The sequence below is a fragment of the Clarias gariepinus genome, chromosome 5 (assembly GCF_024256425.1).
Source record: "Clarias gariepinus isolate MV-2021 ecotype Netherlands chromosome 5, CGAR_prim_01v2, whole genome shotgun sequence".
NCBI classification, from domain to species: domain Eukaryota; kingdom Metazoa; phylum Chordata; class Actinopteri; order Siluriformes; family Clariidae; genus Clarias; species Clarias gariepinus.
Window position 1 is genome coordinate 33,128,436 of NC_071104.1, and position 17,500 is coordinate 33,145,935.

At 44.3% G+C, this 17,500-nt stretch overlaps 1 protein-coding gene across 1 annotated transcript; it reads right to left on the reverse strand.

The window, feature by feature from the left end:
* Positions 1-707: 707 nt before the first annotated feature.
* On the reverse strand, positions 708-16,710 carry LOC128524411 (retrovirus-related Pol polyprotein from transposon 412). The gene is made up of 2 exons (XM_053496979.1): positions 16,470-16,710; positions 708-1,789 (listed from the first exon to the last, which is right to left on the reverse strand). The coding sequence occupies exons 1-2, from the start codon at positions 16,708-16,710 to the stop codon at positions 708-710; spliced, it is 1,323 nt and encodes a 440-aa protein (XP_053352954.1).
* Between the last annotated feature and the right edge of the window lie 790 nt (positions 16,711-17,500).

The following is a 17,500-nucleotide window of genomic DNA, read 5'->3' on the forward strand; positions in this document are numbered from 1 at the left end:
TGATAAGTTCTGATATGATCCTTTTTAAAAAATTTGTTGCTTAGTCATGTGTGTATACAGTAGTTCGTTAAAATGAAATAAAATTTTGTTTTTTATATTAAAGAATATATTGTGCTGAAAAGATGTCACTCTATATTGCACAATCCTGACTCATATACAGTATATTTATTAAAACATAATGCAAAGAATGACTAAACATGCTTTGGGGTTGAAGGGCTAGGGTTCTCTGACAAACAGTGCCATCTACACTAAAGAATGTTTGGTACTTTTTTTTATACTTCATCTTACTCTTCTTAGTAGGTTGGATCTCTGAAATGAAGATAGGTAGATATTGTAGCGTTTTTACGCCCGAAAGGATGGTGGAGAGACGAGCTAATTAAATTGCTGCCCAATGCAAATGGCTGGGAGTATTTTATTGAACTCACACAGGTGAACCAGCAGCATAACAACACCCCACATCACACATATCCTGGCTGAAGCCACTAAACCAAATACCTTTTCCCAACAGGGTGAACACATAACAGCCCCTCCCGCAAAGCATGATGGTTCCCAAGCGAAACCCCGCCCCCGTCACACTGCCCCCACCCGAGCTGTGACCGTCCCCGGTCACCATGGCGCACTCAGTCCAACAGACGTGACGGTGGTCGGCGCCGGCGTTGGGAACGCCGGAGTCTGGTTGCGGAGGAAGGGGGCCCGTCGCCCTCCTCCTAAGGCGGACTGGCCTCCACAGCATCCGCCGATGCCCTGGCGTGGGGCTGATAAGGAGCCAGACGATCCCGGTGGAGCACGACCAGTCGCGACCGCCCCGCCAACCGCACCCGGTAGACCACGTCAGAGAGCTGTGCGACGACCGTGCAGGGGCCCACCCAGTGCGACATAAGCTTAGGTGAGAGCCCCCTTTTCCTTCCGGGGGAATACACCCAAACTTGCTCCCCAGCAGCAAAGTCTCGCCCCCGGCTGTGCGTATCGTACACACGGCGCTGCTTAACCCCGGCGTCCGCCAAGTGTCTACGCGCCAATTCGTGGACACGGAACAGTTTGTCTTTTAATGAACAAAAATACTCCACACCTGGTTTCGTGGGTAAATCCACTTGTGGAGGGGACCCGAACACTAGATCCACAGGCGTGCGCAACTCGCGACCGAACATCAACGCAGCTGGCGTCAGTTGCGAGTACTCCTGCACCGCTGTACGATACGCCCAAAGCACGAGAGGCAAATGCTCGTCCCAATCTTTTTGCCGGTCGCTGGTAAGCACGGCGAGTTGGGTGGTGAGTGTTCGGTTGAACCGTTCCACGAGGCCGTCACTTTGTGGATGCAGGGGCGTGGTGCGGGTCTTTTTCACTCCGAGGCGCTCGCACACCGCCGCAAACACCTCCGCCTCGAAGTTACGCCCCTGGTCGCTGTGCAACTGCTCCGGGGCTTCGAATCGGCTGAACACCTCATCCACCAGCACTCGAGCCGTGGTGGAAGCGCTCTGATCTGGAACAGCGAACGCCTCCGGCCACTTCGTGAAATAATCCATGGCCACCAGCACATAACGATTCCCGCGATCAGAGATGGGAAACGGCCCCAGAATGTCCACGCCCATACGTTCCATGGGCGCCCCCACCCGAAAGTCTTGCAAGGGTGCTCGTGAGCGCTGGGTAGGGCCCTTCTTTGCCGTGCAGACATCGCATCTGTGAACAAAAAGTTCGCTATCAGTATGACAACCCGGCCAGTAGAACCGAGCACGCAACCGCCGCAGTGTCTTAGTTACCCCAAAGTGTCCCGAACCTGCGTGCCCATGAACCATCCCCAGCACACATGCCCGCAAGGTCCGCGGCACCAGCAGCTGAAAAGATTCGTCAGCGCCACACGGCCGTTTCCACTGGCGTTAGAGTAAACCCCCCCGCAACGCTAGTCGGTGAAACTGCGAGTGGAGAGCTTTTTCTTTTGGTCCCAGGTGGGCAATGGCGGCATAATCCGGTCTCTGGCCCGCGTTAACCCAACCTAATACCCGCTGCAGCGCCGGGTCCTTCTCCTGCTCGACCATTAGCTGATCGCAGTCCATCTGTGGCACAGGCGAAACGACCACCGGCGATGGTTTAGGTGCCGCAGTGACTCGGCTGCACGCCGGCTCGGACGGCCGATTACCGACGGGGGCTTCGGAAGACTGCGCAGGGAGAATGTTCTGGTTCACGGGGGTCGGGGTGTGTTCGATGTCGTGACCACCCACACGCTCTTCAACCCGCTCGCAGTGTCGACAACGCTCTTTGCTGCACGGCCGGCGGGATAATGCATCGGCGTTAGCATGCAATTTTCCCGCTCGGTGCTGAGCGGTAAAGTGATAGTCTTGCAACCGCTCGAGCCAACCCGCTTACTGCCCCTCGGGCTCTTTAAAACTAAGCAGCCACACTAGCGAAGCGTGATCAGTCCGCAGCAAGAAGGATTGCCCGTATAAATACGGCCTAAAATGCTTAAGGGCCGCGACGACCGCTAGCAGCTCGCGCCGCGTGACGCAGTAATTCTTCTCCGGTCCAGACAACGCGCGGCTGAAGTAAGCGACAACACGCTCTTCGCCCCCGGCAACCTGAGACAGGAAAGCCCCCAGCCCTACATCGCTCGCGTCCGTGTCGAGGATAAACGTACGAGCTATATCAGGATACTCGAGAACGGGCGACGTAACCAGAGCTTCCCGTAACCGAGTAAACGCACGTGCGTGCTCCCTGTCCCAGTGAAACGGCTGGTTCTTTCTCGTGAGCGCGTGCAGCGGGCTGGCGATCGTAGCAAAATCCCTCACGAACCGGCGATAGTATGACGCTAACCCGAGAAAAGTGCGTAGCTGCGACACATTTGACGGCTTAGGCCAATTCTGTACCGCGGCAATTTTGCCTGGATCGGTGGCAATCCCTCGAGCGCTAATGACGTGTCCCAGAAAGACAGTTTCTTGCCGCAACAACTGGCACTTTTTGGGATTGAGCCGCAAATTCGCCCGCCGGATAGCTAGAAACACCTCCCGTAGGTTAGCTAGCGCGACCGCAAAATCCTTGCCGTGCACCAATAAATCGTCTAAGTAGACGACACAACGGTTGCGAGGGATCTCTGCCAATACTCTCTCCATCAACCGTTCGAACGTAGCGGGAGCGTTGCAGAGGCCGAACGGCATGCGCCGAAATTGCCATAGCCCTTGTCCGATCGAAAACGCGGTTTTGGGTCGTGCTTCCGGGGCGAGCTCTACTTGCCAGTACCCGCTACGCAGATCCAACGAGCTAAACCACGCCGAGCCCGCAACGTGTTCCAACGCATCATCTATTCGCGGCAACGGATAAGAATCTTTACGCGTCACCTCGTTTAACCGCCGGTAGTCCACACAAAACCGCCACGATTCGTCCTTTTTACGCACAAGTACAACGGGTGAAGACCACGGTCCGGATGCTGGCTCTATGACGCCCGAGTCGGCCATCTCACGCAGCTGCTGCTCGGCTATAGCTCGTTTAGCTAACGGGAGGCGTCTCGGATGTAACCGAACAGGAGCGGCGTTACCTGTATCGATGTTGTGCTGCACCAAATGCAACGACCAGGTCGTTTTGCACCAAGTCGTGCAAAAGGGACTTCACGGCGTCGGTCTGCGTCTGATTTAGCCCCACACTGCTACGCTGCATCAGCTCGGCCATTATTCTCGCTCGGACAGCTACCGGATGTTTACATGGCGCGTCCACCGGAAGTTCCGCCCCCCTGGTGCGTGCTACTAACCCGTCCGGCTGCGCTTTGGGCACTAGCAACCTAGCTAAACCGAAACTACCACGCAGAGTCCCGTCCGCGAGATTCAGTACCGCACCCCACCTTTCCAAAATGTCTAATCCCAAGATACAATCATCCTCGATATCCGCCACAAAGAATGGGTGAAAAAGAATGATTGCACCTACTTGTATTCGCACTGTGCGACAGGCCCGTATCCTCAGATAACTCCCCGACACGGTGCGAATGTTCACGGCCGGGTCCGGCAGCACACGACCGCGCTCTCCACGCTCCAACAATCCCCCGCGCAGCAGCGAAACTGTAGAGCCGGTGTCCACGAGCGCCCGCAGCGAAACGTTGTCCAGGCCACAGTCCACATAGACCCCCGCGCGATTTCCGACACGTCCCGACCGGAAGTTAAATCCGGCAGTTGGGGAAACAAAGATGGCTGTGGGAGGCGGTTTCCCCTCGGCGCCCCCCGAAGCTAGTTTAACGGCTGCTGGGGTACGCTGTCCTCCGGCCGGAGAACGTTGCAGCGGTGGTCTGGCGGTCCCTGGCCTCGGCGTCGTCGCGGAAACTCGGAGGCTGGGTCGAGGCCTAGCCGTGACGGGTAGCCCTGTCCCCGGCTAGGTTCACCTACCCAGCGGCCGCGAGCCACCGAAGATCGCTCGGCTCTCTCGCCGCGGTGTTCACCCAAGATGGGCTCGGCGCGCTCGCCGTGCCGCTAACCGGAGGTGCTCGCGAAGCCGGTACGGCCGGACTCCCCGAAGGAACGCGCGACGAGCTAGCTCCTCCTGCTGGCCGTGTCCGAAATCCGGGTAGCCCTGGCGCGCGAGAGATTGCAGGTCCATGGCGAACGCCCCTAGTGGCTCAGAGGCGCTCCGCACGCGGGTTGCCAACTCCTCGCCCGCGGCCTCGTTACGGTCCCCTGCGCCGAAGCGGAAACAGAGCGACTGCTGCAGCTTCACCCAATCCCCCCGCTCATCAGCCCGGAGATCCTGCAACGCCCGCAGCGCGTCACCCTCCAACGAGAGGGACACCCGGACGGCTGTTTCCGCCGGGGACCAGCCCGCGAATTTGGTGGCTAGCTCTACCTGGGCGATGAACGCGTGGGGATCGCCGGCGCCGTTGTAGGCCGGCAGGCGTAGCTGCAGGTCGCTTCGCTGGCGGACGGAACACGGAGCTGTAGCTTGCTCCGGCGTCGTGTCACTGGAGGAATCCTCTCCGAGGTCCAATGCCGGAACCTGGAACGCGCCGCTCCGCTCCGGTCGCCGCTCCTTGCCCGCGCTGGCCCCGTCAGGGAGGGTCTTCTTCCTCCTCAGCTGCTCTGCCACTCGGCGGCCTATTTGGATCCTCCGGATTTCCTCCGGGGTGCGCTCTAACTCGCGACTCTCCATCCCACTTCTGACACCAATTGTAGCGTTTTTACGCCTGAAAGGATGGTGGAGAGACGAGCTAATTAAATTGCTGCCCAATGCAAATGGCTGGGAGTATTTTATTGAACTCACACAGGTGAACCAGCAGCATAACAACACCCCACATCACACATATCCTGGCTGAAGCCACTAAACCAAATACCTTCTCCCAACAGGGTGAACACATAACAGCCCCTCCCGCAAAGCATGATGGTTCCCAAGCGAAACCCCGCCCCCGTCACAATATATAGGTTGGTAACAACTAAAGTCTGCTTTGTAATAGTTAAAAGTTTTATTTCGAAATGTAGCTTTTTTATTTAAAAAAATCCAACCACCAGTTATTTTAGGTTTCCCTAGTTGATCAACATGGCTAACCTTTTACAAATGTGAACACATTAATGAATTTATTGACATTAAACTGGTTTATGGCCATCTTACTTTACATTCTGTACAATTGTCATTACCAAGAAAGAACTAAAATACAATATACAGAATATGTTTTTTATCAAGACGTGATGCGATTAGATAATGTTTGTGTTCAGTTATTTCTGTCTACACTTATCATGTAAGACCAAACCTATTTTTGATTATACATTTATGACTGAATGTTTAACATTTTCTCATGGCCAACCAATTAAGCTTACAGTACATAAAGATTCTAATAAAGACATAATTTCCCACAATTTCTCCCACACATGCTCCAAGCCTGCAAATGTTTAAGTGGCTGGTGTGTTAGAGAAATGTGTCTGAACAGACCGCAGCAATCCACTGCTCCTCCTGTGGTATGCAGAATATAAGGAATTAAAAAAAAAAAAACCTGAGTAAAAGATTTAAATTTTGGAAGCCTAAATCTGTAAGTATAATAATATTGAAAATAGTATTTTGGTAATGTCCATGGCCCGGTCTCCTGATAACGCACACGCTTAGCGTGCTAAGAAGACTCTTGAGATATATCTTATGTAAGTTGTTTACTTTTCTAAGTGTTTTCCCCGAACTGTCCCTTAGGAGTCTTCTTAAGTCGCTGCCTCTTACAGTACGTCTGACGTTACGAGGCGCTGTCTACAGTGAAGGTACTGAATTAGCTGACATCAGTTGCTCAGGAATCGATTTTTCACTTATTTTGCATGACAGCATTAGGAAGACGGCAATTTCTATGCAAATTAAACATTGCTAAACATTCTTCCAATAACGTTCACTTCGACATGGGTTAACTTATCAATAGCATGTCGTAATAGACAAATATATAAATTAAATCACCAAACTGTCGCAAATATTTTCATGTAGTGGCGGTGAAACGAACCGAGTATACAATCATAGTTGATTGACAAACAGCTGCGGTTTTCTAAAGTGTATATGTTCTAATGTGTAGGCCTCTTCAACATTAGGAGAAGCATGTCAGTGGTTGGTGTTATATCGTGCACTTATGAGACTAATACGATGAGATGACAAAGAAGGGGTTTTAAGCATTAAAATCGTTTAGAAAAAGGACAAAGGGACACTACCAGGCACTAATACCTGTTACACTACATTTGAGATTGGTAGTGAAACACAGGCTAAAGGGTGCCTAACACACGTCCTGTAGCGAAACACAGGCAGAAGGACGACTAACACATAACAGGACATGCAAACTACACGTGGAGCTGAAACTGGAGACACGTAGAGACTAGGAGAGACACGTAGAGACTAGGAGAGAGACGGGACTAGGGCTAAAGACATGGCAATCAGCTAGGCATGGCTTTTAGCTAAACATGGTTAAGTGGTACTTAACTATGGCAGTCAGCTACACATTCACCTACAGTAGCTAAACATGTCTTTAGCCCCAACATGCACTAAGCTACACTTACCTAATAGCTCAACACACACTAGGGAATTGGGGCACAGAAACAAAGAGACGGAGGATACCCAGTGGCTAGGGGACACTCTAAGGCTAGGCTCACTGGGACACTAGGGAGGCAGGAAACACAGCAAAGCTAGAGACACAAAGGGGCTATGGCTAGAAGCATGCTAGTAAGCTCAACATAGATTTTAGCTAAACACACTCCTAGCCAAACACACACCTAGCTACTTACCTGACTCTAGCTAAATTAAAATAAATAAATAAATATAAACTTAAAGAACTAAACACAAAATGCCCACACAAATGACAGTAGTATAACTAATAGTGCTCGACCCAGTTTCCCAGTCTAAACCGCTATTTATAGTTGGATTAATGGCTACCTCGGCTCAGGTGTGCACTTGCATCACCTGACCGAGGTGCCTTCTAGAAACCTGAGTCAGCCAACAAAAATTACAACTGAAAAACTACAACCACCTCTGGTGGTGGTCCCTTACACGTAGGGCGTAAGTACGACGCATTGGCCTGGCAAGTGCAGGTCTGAGCAGGTCAAGAAGCTCCATAATCTGTTATCTTGGAAGGCGAAAGTTTTGCCTAAAGAAATAATTTACATGAACCGCACGGCCCTGCTGACGGTGCCGTCTTCGGTTTAGGGTTTAGCGGTTTAACACGCTGTATCGCTGCCACGCTGTCACGTTAGAAAATAGTCTAATTAAAAGTCACTCAATTAGTTCTGATATCAAATAAAATGAAAATTCTTAAACAGGCCTACAGTATATTCCATCGATTCCATACATCCATACGACTTTGATCACCTGCCATAATGTGCTTGCAGACCAACCTTACGAACGTGTGACTTACCTAAGAGATACTTAAGAGTACAAACGTTTCGAGAACGGCGCCATAACGCAAAGAGAGAGGTTAAGGTACAACTTAAGAACTACTTAGTTGAACAACTACTTGACTTATTGACTTATATGCTTAAATTTCAATTTTATTTAAAATATACAACCACAACAAACTGTAGTAAAGCATTATAAATGCTGAAAGGACCTTTTCCATTCAGATCAAATTGCAACACAGACAAATTCAAACATTTTCACCCAGCAAAGTACGTTTTTCCTCAGTTAATGTAATTCAATATGCTATTTTATACAAACACTATAGCTAAAGCAGCATGCTGAAATTTGATTCTTTTAATAAACCATGAGACTTGCATAGATGCGATGCTGCCGTGACCACAGTGCACACGTCTGATGTTGCTCACAGTGGTCCAAGCGACCGATCAGGGAGTTTTTGTGTTTGCTCAGACACATGAAAATTTAGAGGGAACATTGATTGTACCTACATAATCGAATTACCGACCATTTGCGTTTATTTTGCTAATGAAAGATTCGCATCATCTTACTGCCACAATGTATAGATTTTCCACACTATATACAGTCTACTAGTGTAACACAAAACAGTTGTTTAGGTAGAGAGATAGAGAGACCTACAGTAAGGATATCTGGTTGATTAATCAGCGATTAAATAATAATTAACCATTTGTTCACAAAGGAAGGACAGAAATCCTCTACTTGAGTAAATGTAGAGATTTCCTAGAGCAAATATGACCTGAGTTCAAGTGGAAGTTTTACATTTACATGTACAGTTGAAGAAACGTAAAAAAGTAGTCACCTTCAAATTTATTTACGGTAAGTATGTTAAGTACAGTGTTTACAATAGCTCTTAATAAACCCTTAAAAGCCCCCCTTTTCACACTCGTCGCATTGCATAAATGTAGTTAAGTAGGAGGACAGATATTTCTTGAAGGATGCAGTAGAGTTAAATTAAACAGTGTCCTCTAATAAATAATAAGTAAGTAATAGTAATATATCTAATAATTTTTATAAATAAAATTTTTACTTATAATAATAGTAATGTCAGGTCATATGTGATAATAATAAGAATCAATTTTATTTATAATGCACTTTATATTTGAAGCAAATCTCAATATGCTACAAATTATTTCAACCCAAAAACTCAGATAAAAAGATAAGTTTTAAAAGCAGATTTAAAACCATCATCAGTCTATGGCATCCTTAGGTACTCTGGAAGAGCATTCCATAGTCTAGTGTAAGTGCCACGTAGTCTAGCAAAAAGCCTGATCTCCCATAGTTTGAAGATTGGTCTTCGGCGGTTCGAGAAGATGAACTGAGACAGAGCGGAGGTTGCGTGTAGATGTATGTTAAGTAATAAGTTCTTTGAGATAGGAAGAAGCATCCCCATAGATGAACTGGTGGGTAAGAAGCGCAACATTGTATTCAATTCTGAATGAAACAGGGAGCCAGTGAAGAAACGATGGGTGCAATACAGTATGGTCAAATTTACGTGCCTGCATCAGGATCCTAGCAGCGCAGTTTTAAAAAACTGCAGCTTTTGAAAGGCTTTTTCCAGACGTCCCAATGAGGAGTGCATTGCTAGTCCAAGTCCAGTCTGGAGAGGACAAACGCATTGACTAAGTTTCAGCATCTGCAAATGTAAGTACAGTTTAGCAATGTTCCTGAGGTGAAAGAAAGATGTCTTACACAGATGATTGATATTACGTCAAATGAGAAGCTATTTTAACCCCGAGGTTAATAATAGATGTTGACAATGGAATATGCTGACCAGAAAAGGTGATGTTAGTGATTTTAGATGTCCTAACCTACTGTAGTGTGGGGAGCGCCTACTATAATAGCTTCAGTCTTAGAGACGTAGTGCACTTGTACTTGCAATATGTACTTAAGTGCAGTGAAGAAGTAAATGTACTGAGTTACCTTCCACATCTGACCAGTTGTAGCTTGTTTGGATGGCCATGTAACATTCTACTAATATTATTATTCCCTACTCACACACACAGGTCACATGTTACATCAGGATGTCAGTCTCAGAAGGAATGTGGAGCTGTTTATTTTTAATTCTCTGTAAAGAAATTAGTGCATCTTAATAATAGATTTGTAAGAATTCACAGCACTTGGCCATATCCTTTAATTAACATAATGTACTGGACACTTTGTTTTTTGTTTAAGTGAAACTGGAGAATCTGGATGAACCCTGCACAGAACAAAAGAGCTAAGGGCGGCATTGTAGACTGATCCGCACATCCTTTTTCTCCGGAAAAAAATCAATCCTCAAATTAAGCTGTGGTCGGTGGGCTGAGTTATAATTAGGCCGGGCTGCCAGGGGAACTAGTTGTTCATTCATTTTCCAGACCAGATTAGTGTAAACAGTCTATGAAGATATTTCACAAGAAATTTTGCATTAGTCGTATGGAACTGTAATTGGCATTTGTAAAAGAAAAAAAGGCAGAAGAGGTGAATAGAAAACACGTTGATGAGCAGCTTAATGTGCTTAACACAGACCTGAAACTCTTTAGAATTGTGTAACAATGTCATGTCTTATTCTTCTGTCTCTTCTTTTTAAAAGAATTACTGTACATGAGTTGAAGGAGTAGGAGATAAAATAGCATGGCTCCCTGAGATGGCATGAGGACAAAACATTAATAACAACCTGAACTATCAGGTGGTCAGGGGTGTCTCAGTGGTTAAGGCATTGGACTACGGTTTAAAAGGTCCCAGGTTTAAATCCCTGTTGAGCCCTTGAGCAAGGCCCTTAACGCTCAACTGCTCAGATGCATCATGAGATAAAAATGTAAGTCGCTCTGGATAAGGGCGTCTGCCAAATGCCTAAATGTAATCTGTACTGTTTTTATTAGTTTAGAGGTATAAGACTAATATCAAAATTCCTTAAAGCAAGCCCCCACACCCCCACACATTCCACCTACAGTACTGTAGCCCCCACATTCCAACGTACTTATTATCTTTAGAGAAAAGCTGGCATGCTCTTTCCTTCGAACACAATAGTGATGATTTCATTATGCTTAGTAATACAAAAACATCTTGTTCAGTAACAGAATGGGATTATTACCTTAACATCTGCAACAACAAACATACTAATAACTCTTTGTTGAATTATTTTTGCCTGAAAATAAAGGTAACAGTAACAACTTTTTCAACAAAGAGGAATGAATGGGTGAAGTACAGTAGTAGTCAAAAGTGAAATTACTTGTTTTAATGAAATTTTTATAAAACAAATAATAAAAACATAATGACAAGTTGACCATAATGACCAGCATGATTAAGAGGACCATAGTGACGTCTGTATGTACTCTGCAGAGAAGCAGTTTTGCAGGTGATTGGCTCTTCTTTTGCATTCGGGTTTTCTTTTTCTTCTGTTTCGTCTTTCAGCTGTTCCTTTTCAGGGGTCTCCACAGCGAATCATCTGCCTCCATCTAACCCTATCCTCTGCATCCTCTTCTCTCACACCAACTAACTTCTTGTCCTCTCTCACTGCATCCATAAATCTCCTCTTTGGTCTTCCTCTAGACCTCCTGCCTGGCAGTTCCAACCTCAGCATCCTTCTACCGATATATTCACAATCTCTCCTCTGAACATGTCCAAACCACCTCAATCTGGCCTCTCTGACTTTATCTCCAAAACATCTAACGTGGGTTGTCCCTCTGATGAACTCATTCTTGATCCTTGTCTCATTCTCCATCCCTGTCACTCCCAAAGAGAACCTGAACATCTTCATCTCTGCTACCTCCAACTCTGCCTCCTGTCTTCTCTTTAGTGCCGCTGTCTCTAAGCCGCATCATAAAAAATGGAAGTTCTCATTAATTTAAAAAAAACATGTTACTTTCACTTCTACCAGAATATGGGAATGGTGTCACAATATAAAAAAAAAAATAATGTGCATATTATCACTATTATTATTATTATTATTATTATTAATTAGATTTAATCAGAGAAACAACCAAAAACAACCATTAAGTCACGTGAACTCATGAATCTGTGCTATTTATTTGCCTATGTGAAAGAGATCTGCAGTTCTCTTTGGTTGTTTGCCAAATGCCTTCCCGCTTCTAGCTTTCTGATGCAGTGTTTCCCACACATAGAGTACACTTTGGCGGGCCACCCAACTATACTTGGCCACCAATTTAAAAAATATGTATCCTAAAAGAACAATCCATGATTTATTTAATTGGTCCCCGTTTGCGCTACAGATCCAGCATACAGTACGTTTATTCTGCTACAACAAGAGCGATGAACTGCGAGGCAGTTTATATAGTTGGTTTAATTATTAACCATGCACGTGCAGAGCAAAAATACATTATGTTTCATGGGGTATACTCTAATTGGGTGATACTCAGACTAATACTGATATGTCAGGGTGGGACAGATGGAGCCAGGACACAAAATGCAGCTGTGGTGCTTTGCTGACAATGAATAATATTCTGGAGGGCTGCCTGTAAGTGCTTTAAGAGTTGGCCTACAGGAAGACAATTTTTCTTTTAAATATTGGCTACAAACATTTGAAAAAACATAGAAACACCACATACAGAAGAAATTTTATACTAACACATGCTAATACTCCTCTTTAGTCCAATTCAGATAGTCAGATACAAATAGTCATACAAAGGATTTATATTTATATATAAAAAAAAATGACTACTACTACTAATAATAAAAATGGCTTTAAAACTAAAAAGTGTTGGCACGGTGGTGTAGTGGTTAGCACTGTCGCCTTGCACCTCCAGGGTCCGGGTTCGATTCCCGGCCAGGCTTGATTCCTGTCTCTGTGTGCATGGAGTTTGCATGTTCTTCCCTCCGGGTACTCCGGTTTCCTCCCACAGTCCAAAGACATGTAGGTTAGGTTAATTGGCGTTCCCAAATTGCCTGTAGTGTGTGTGTGTGTGCCCTGAGATGGATTGGCACCCTGTCCAGGGTGTTTCCCCGCCTCGTGCCCTAAGTCGCCTTGGATAGGCTCCATGTTCCCGTGACCGTGAATTTAAGATAAAGCGGTATAGGCGATAAGTGAGTGAGTAAAAACCAAAGAGATCTTAAAAACAGAAATACATCACATGTACCACTCTGATATATCAAGAAGAAGCAAGGTGGCAGAGAACATGCCCAAAAGACACAGGGATATAAAAACTTTGTATTTTTCGATACAAAATCTTTATGCTAAAGAGACTTTTATTCACATTTATATCATGAATGTAGGAGGGGGGAAAACATTAATAATGTGTATTATAATAATTGTATTAATAATTGTATTAATTGAATTAATTAATAATTTAATCGAATTAACAACCATTTGGGTTAATGAAGCACCACATTTAAAATTCATTAAAACACAGCAATGTTGGCATTCATAAAAAAGCGCTTTGAGGCATTAAAGAACAACAATAAGAATATCCTTATTGCCATTATACTGTATACAATAAATTACAAGCAAGTACACATTTAGACAAGGTTTTAATACACCTAGATTAAGCTAGCATGCACAATCTTAGTCACCAAACCTGGAAGTCATGTCTCGACTTGATGCAAATTTGCATAGACATCATTTGAAAGAGGATGTGAAAAACACATTGTTCCACAAAAGCTTTGCCCATGGGAATATATTCTTATCTACTTGGCATGTGCAGTAAATAGCATTCATGACTATTAGACTTTTTACTACCCTAAATATTGTGCTTCTTACGAAACCCAGCCGAAATAGTATATAGATACAGTATATACATGTATAGTGCAGCCATGGTGGCGAAGTGTTTAGCCTTGTAGCTCCAGAGTCTAGGGTTTGATTACCGCCTTGGTCTGTGTGTGTGTGTGAGGAGTTTGCATTCTTTCCTGTGCTTGGTAGATTTCCTCTGGATACTCTGGTTTGTTCCCACAGTACAAAGACATATGCAGATTTGGCTCATTGTGTTTCCAAATAGCCCATAGTGTGTGTGTGTGTGTCTGTGTGGACGTGTTCCCTGTGATGGATTGGCACTGTGTTCAGGATGCACCCCACCTCCTGGTCTCCCCAAAGTCTCCTGGCATAGGCTCCAGGCTAACTATGCATTAAAAATAATTCAATAAATTGTAAACCGTTGTTATTTTTTGTTTGATTGAAACACTTTCCCTAAATGTTATGTGGTGTGTTACTGTATGTCTGGTAAAAAATGGTCTTGCATTTTTACTGTCAAAATTATTTATCGCATTGTAAAACTGCGATTTGTCAGAACTATGCCAAGGGAAGCCAGGCTAAAATTGTTTTTAAAAAAAATTAAAGAAAGGACTAAGTGAGTATGCTGCCTCTTTCCAGAAGTGGTCAACATTCCCACTGAGGGATTTTTTGTGGATATAATCCCAGAATGCTTGGTTGATGAAAGGGAAGAGGCTGTTATGCCTATCAGGAAGTGTGTTTATGGGTTTGGTACAAAGAGAATGGCTAATCTCTTCTCCTCCTGAGAGTTTAGAATGTCTTTCTTTGTCCTGCGTTTTGACCCTGACCTTTAACACTGGTGACAGTACACAGTACCGTTCTGTTCATCCTCACTTGCAGATTTTTCTTGGGTTTGTCCATCCTGTTTTTATATATATATAGTGACCAAAATAATTTGTTTTGTGTTTTTATTTTCTTCTGACAAGCTTTCATGTGCTATTAAATACAGTAGTTAGTGCAATTTAATTCATTTGTTTTGCAATAAGGGCTGCACAGCTAATAAAAAAAAAAAAATCTCGGTCTCATTTCATACATAGACATGTTTCCATTTCTTTTACAAAGCACTATTAATGCATCAATCAGACCAGAGATTGGCAAATGATTTAGTCATACAGCTTGATTACAGCTTGTTCATGTCTTCTCCTCATTTACGGTAGCGCACTAGTCACTATAGCTGTGACTCTTACGTTGCTTATTGTGCCTTACTACTGTATATATCCTTTGGATTATCTGCATACCTTTATTTACTATAGGTAGAATTAGTCATTTATGGTGATAAATTATAATCAAATGAGAGTGTATTTATCGATAAACACCAGCATCAGCTGGAGTGTGTGTGCACATGTGCAGATGTGTGGTAACACGTTTTGGACATCTGCATAATACAGTTATGTGTAAAAGCATAATAGGCCTATAAAAGTTTTTTTTTTGTTTTTATTTCATTGTAAAAGCGTATATGTGCGTATAACACACACACACAGTAATAAAATAAAAAAGGACACAGAGGTTGTCTCAGTTGGGTTCCTTAAAAATGTTCCCCATGCCATGCCACTGCCAATGTTTTGATTTGTTGCAATGGGAAAGTGCTAAATGCATGTAGATAACTCAAGCATGAATAACATTGGGCTAAGACTAATAAGTCACACTGAATAAACAGTGACAATATACAGTATAAAATGATATAAATTATTAAGTGAAAAATATTTTCTATATCATATTCATTGTTTGGCAGCTCACAGCATCTTAGTGACAATAACCCACATAAAACCTTTAAAAAATAAATAAATAAATAAATGCAGAACACACCGGGGATCTATTCCAAGCACCTTAAGAGTCTTCATATAAATGCACTAAATGATTATGAAATTTTTTTTTGTTTGTTTTTTTGTTAGTTTTTTTAGGAAGGGCTAAAGACTATCACATGTTTCCTGGTGAAAAGCCCTAATAAAATCTGTTTTATGTTTCCAGCCATTCCAGTTGTCGTTCCTGTAATTACAGAAACTGCTGAGGTGTATGAGTGTGTGCACAGTGGTGATCCAGCAGCTGCCAACTACACATGGTTTAGGTAAGAGATATTAAACTGCTGCTGGCTCTTAATGACAAATGACAGGGACCATATACTAGGTTGTAAAGATTTTTTTTTTTCTAAAAGTTAAAATAAATAAAATTCACACTGCATGGTGGTTTAGGGGTTTGCTCTGTCGCCTTGTACCTCCAGGGTTCGGGTTCGATTCCCACCTCGGGGTCTGTGTGCATGGAGTTTTTATGTTCTCCTTTCCTTTCCTCCAGGTACTCCGGTTTCCTCCCACAGTCCAAAGACATGCAGGTTAGGTTAATTGGTGTTACCAAATTGCCCGTAGTGTGTGAATGAGCGTGTGTACTACTCCTGAGATAGGCTCCAGGCGATATCACGATATCAGTGTTTCATATCGTTCAATATAATTATTGATATTTTTATGACCCATTTAAAATAAGGTCCAGGAGAAAAATATATTTTATTTAAACATTGTTATTTTAAACTTAACCTTCCTCTGATCAGAATCCTCTCAGTTATTAAGACAGAAATGTCAACAGCTATGGAAAACTCAAATAATTAAAATGTTAACATAAGTCTAAAGTCACAATGAACACTTAACAACTATCTCTTAACATTTAAGGTGCAAAATGAAAGAAAATGTAAGAAATGCTTAATAAAGTGTAATAAAATAGTGCAAAGTGTTAAATATAAACAGAGAAACCTGAGAAACCTTTTTTTCCAGCTGAGACAATCTGGGGAAGTTGTGTTCATGTAGCCTCCACCAGTCCAGAGGGTTAGACTTACTGTCTGCATCAGGGCACATCAGGTACATTTATTCCAGCCTACTCTCTACTTTTTGTTTTTCAGTAGCTTGGCACTATTTTTTGAAAAAGCTCCCTAATGACTTACATTGCTTCTTCATGCTCAGTGGCATAGGTGGTCCACTGACAGCTCCTCCTTTAGCACCTTGGTCTGCTGCTCCCTCAGAAGGCCCTTTCTGTGATTGGCCCTGGTCCTCATCCATGATCTCAGACACAGCTCTCATTTGAATGCCCCCCACCTTCTCTGGTCTGATGTATCGGCCTTTGAACCTAGAGCCCACGGAAGTAGACAAGTCAAGGAGATCATCTGTGTCAGGGTCAGCTCTCATTTCTCTTTGAGATCACGATAGGACCCAAGATTGATGGCGAGCATTAAAATGACAAAGCTACTCACCAATAGCAAAGTGCAAACGATGGCCTAAACACTGCAGCCGTGTCCAGTTGTTCAGTGAAGTCGCCTTTACTACATTTGCCCCGCTGTCTGTGGTGATGCAAACCATTCTGTCTCCAGGACAACAGTGCCTTCTTCAAGCCTTCTGCTATCACTTCCCCAGTGTGGTCTTCGGGGAAGTATGCAGTCTCAAGACATCTGGTTTTCAAACCCTATTCATCGTTGAGAAAGTGAATGTTCAAGCTAATGTATGGCTCAGAAGTACGGCTTGACCACAGGTCAGAGGTTGCAAAGTACTTGGCTGACAAAATTTCTTGCTGCACAGATTCTTTGCACATTACATACAGCTCAGGAATGGCAGTCTTAGAAAAGTACTTTCGGCCAGGAAGAACATAGCGTTGGTCAAGCACGTGTATAAGCTTTTTATAACCTGGCTTCTCGACAGTGCTAAGCGGAAGCATGTCTTTGGCTATATGATATGCCACTGCCTCCGCTATATCTTTGTACCATTTAGATTAATTGTCATAAGGCACTGATACAGAGTGGTCTGCTGCTTGTGCGGTGTTGCAGCTACAGATGTTGTTGGTTGAATACGGCAGTGCTCCGAAAGGTGGTACATCAAGTTCGTGGTATTACCAGTCTTGGTGGGGACGACGGTCTTACATTAATTGCAGACGACATTGGTCTGACTACGGTCAGACTTAAATATCCAAAAACTGCCATTTCCT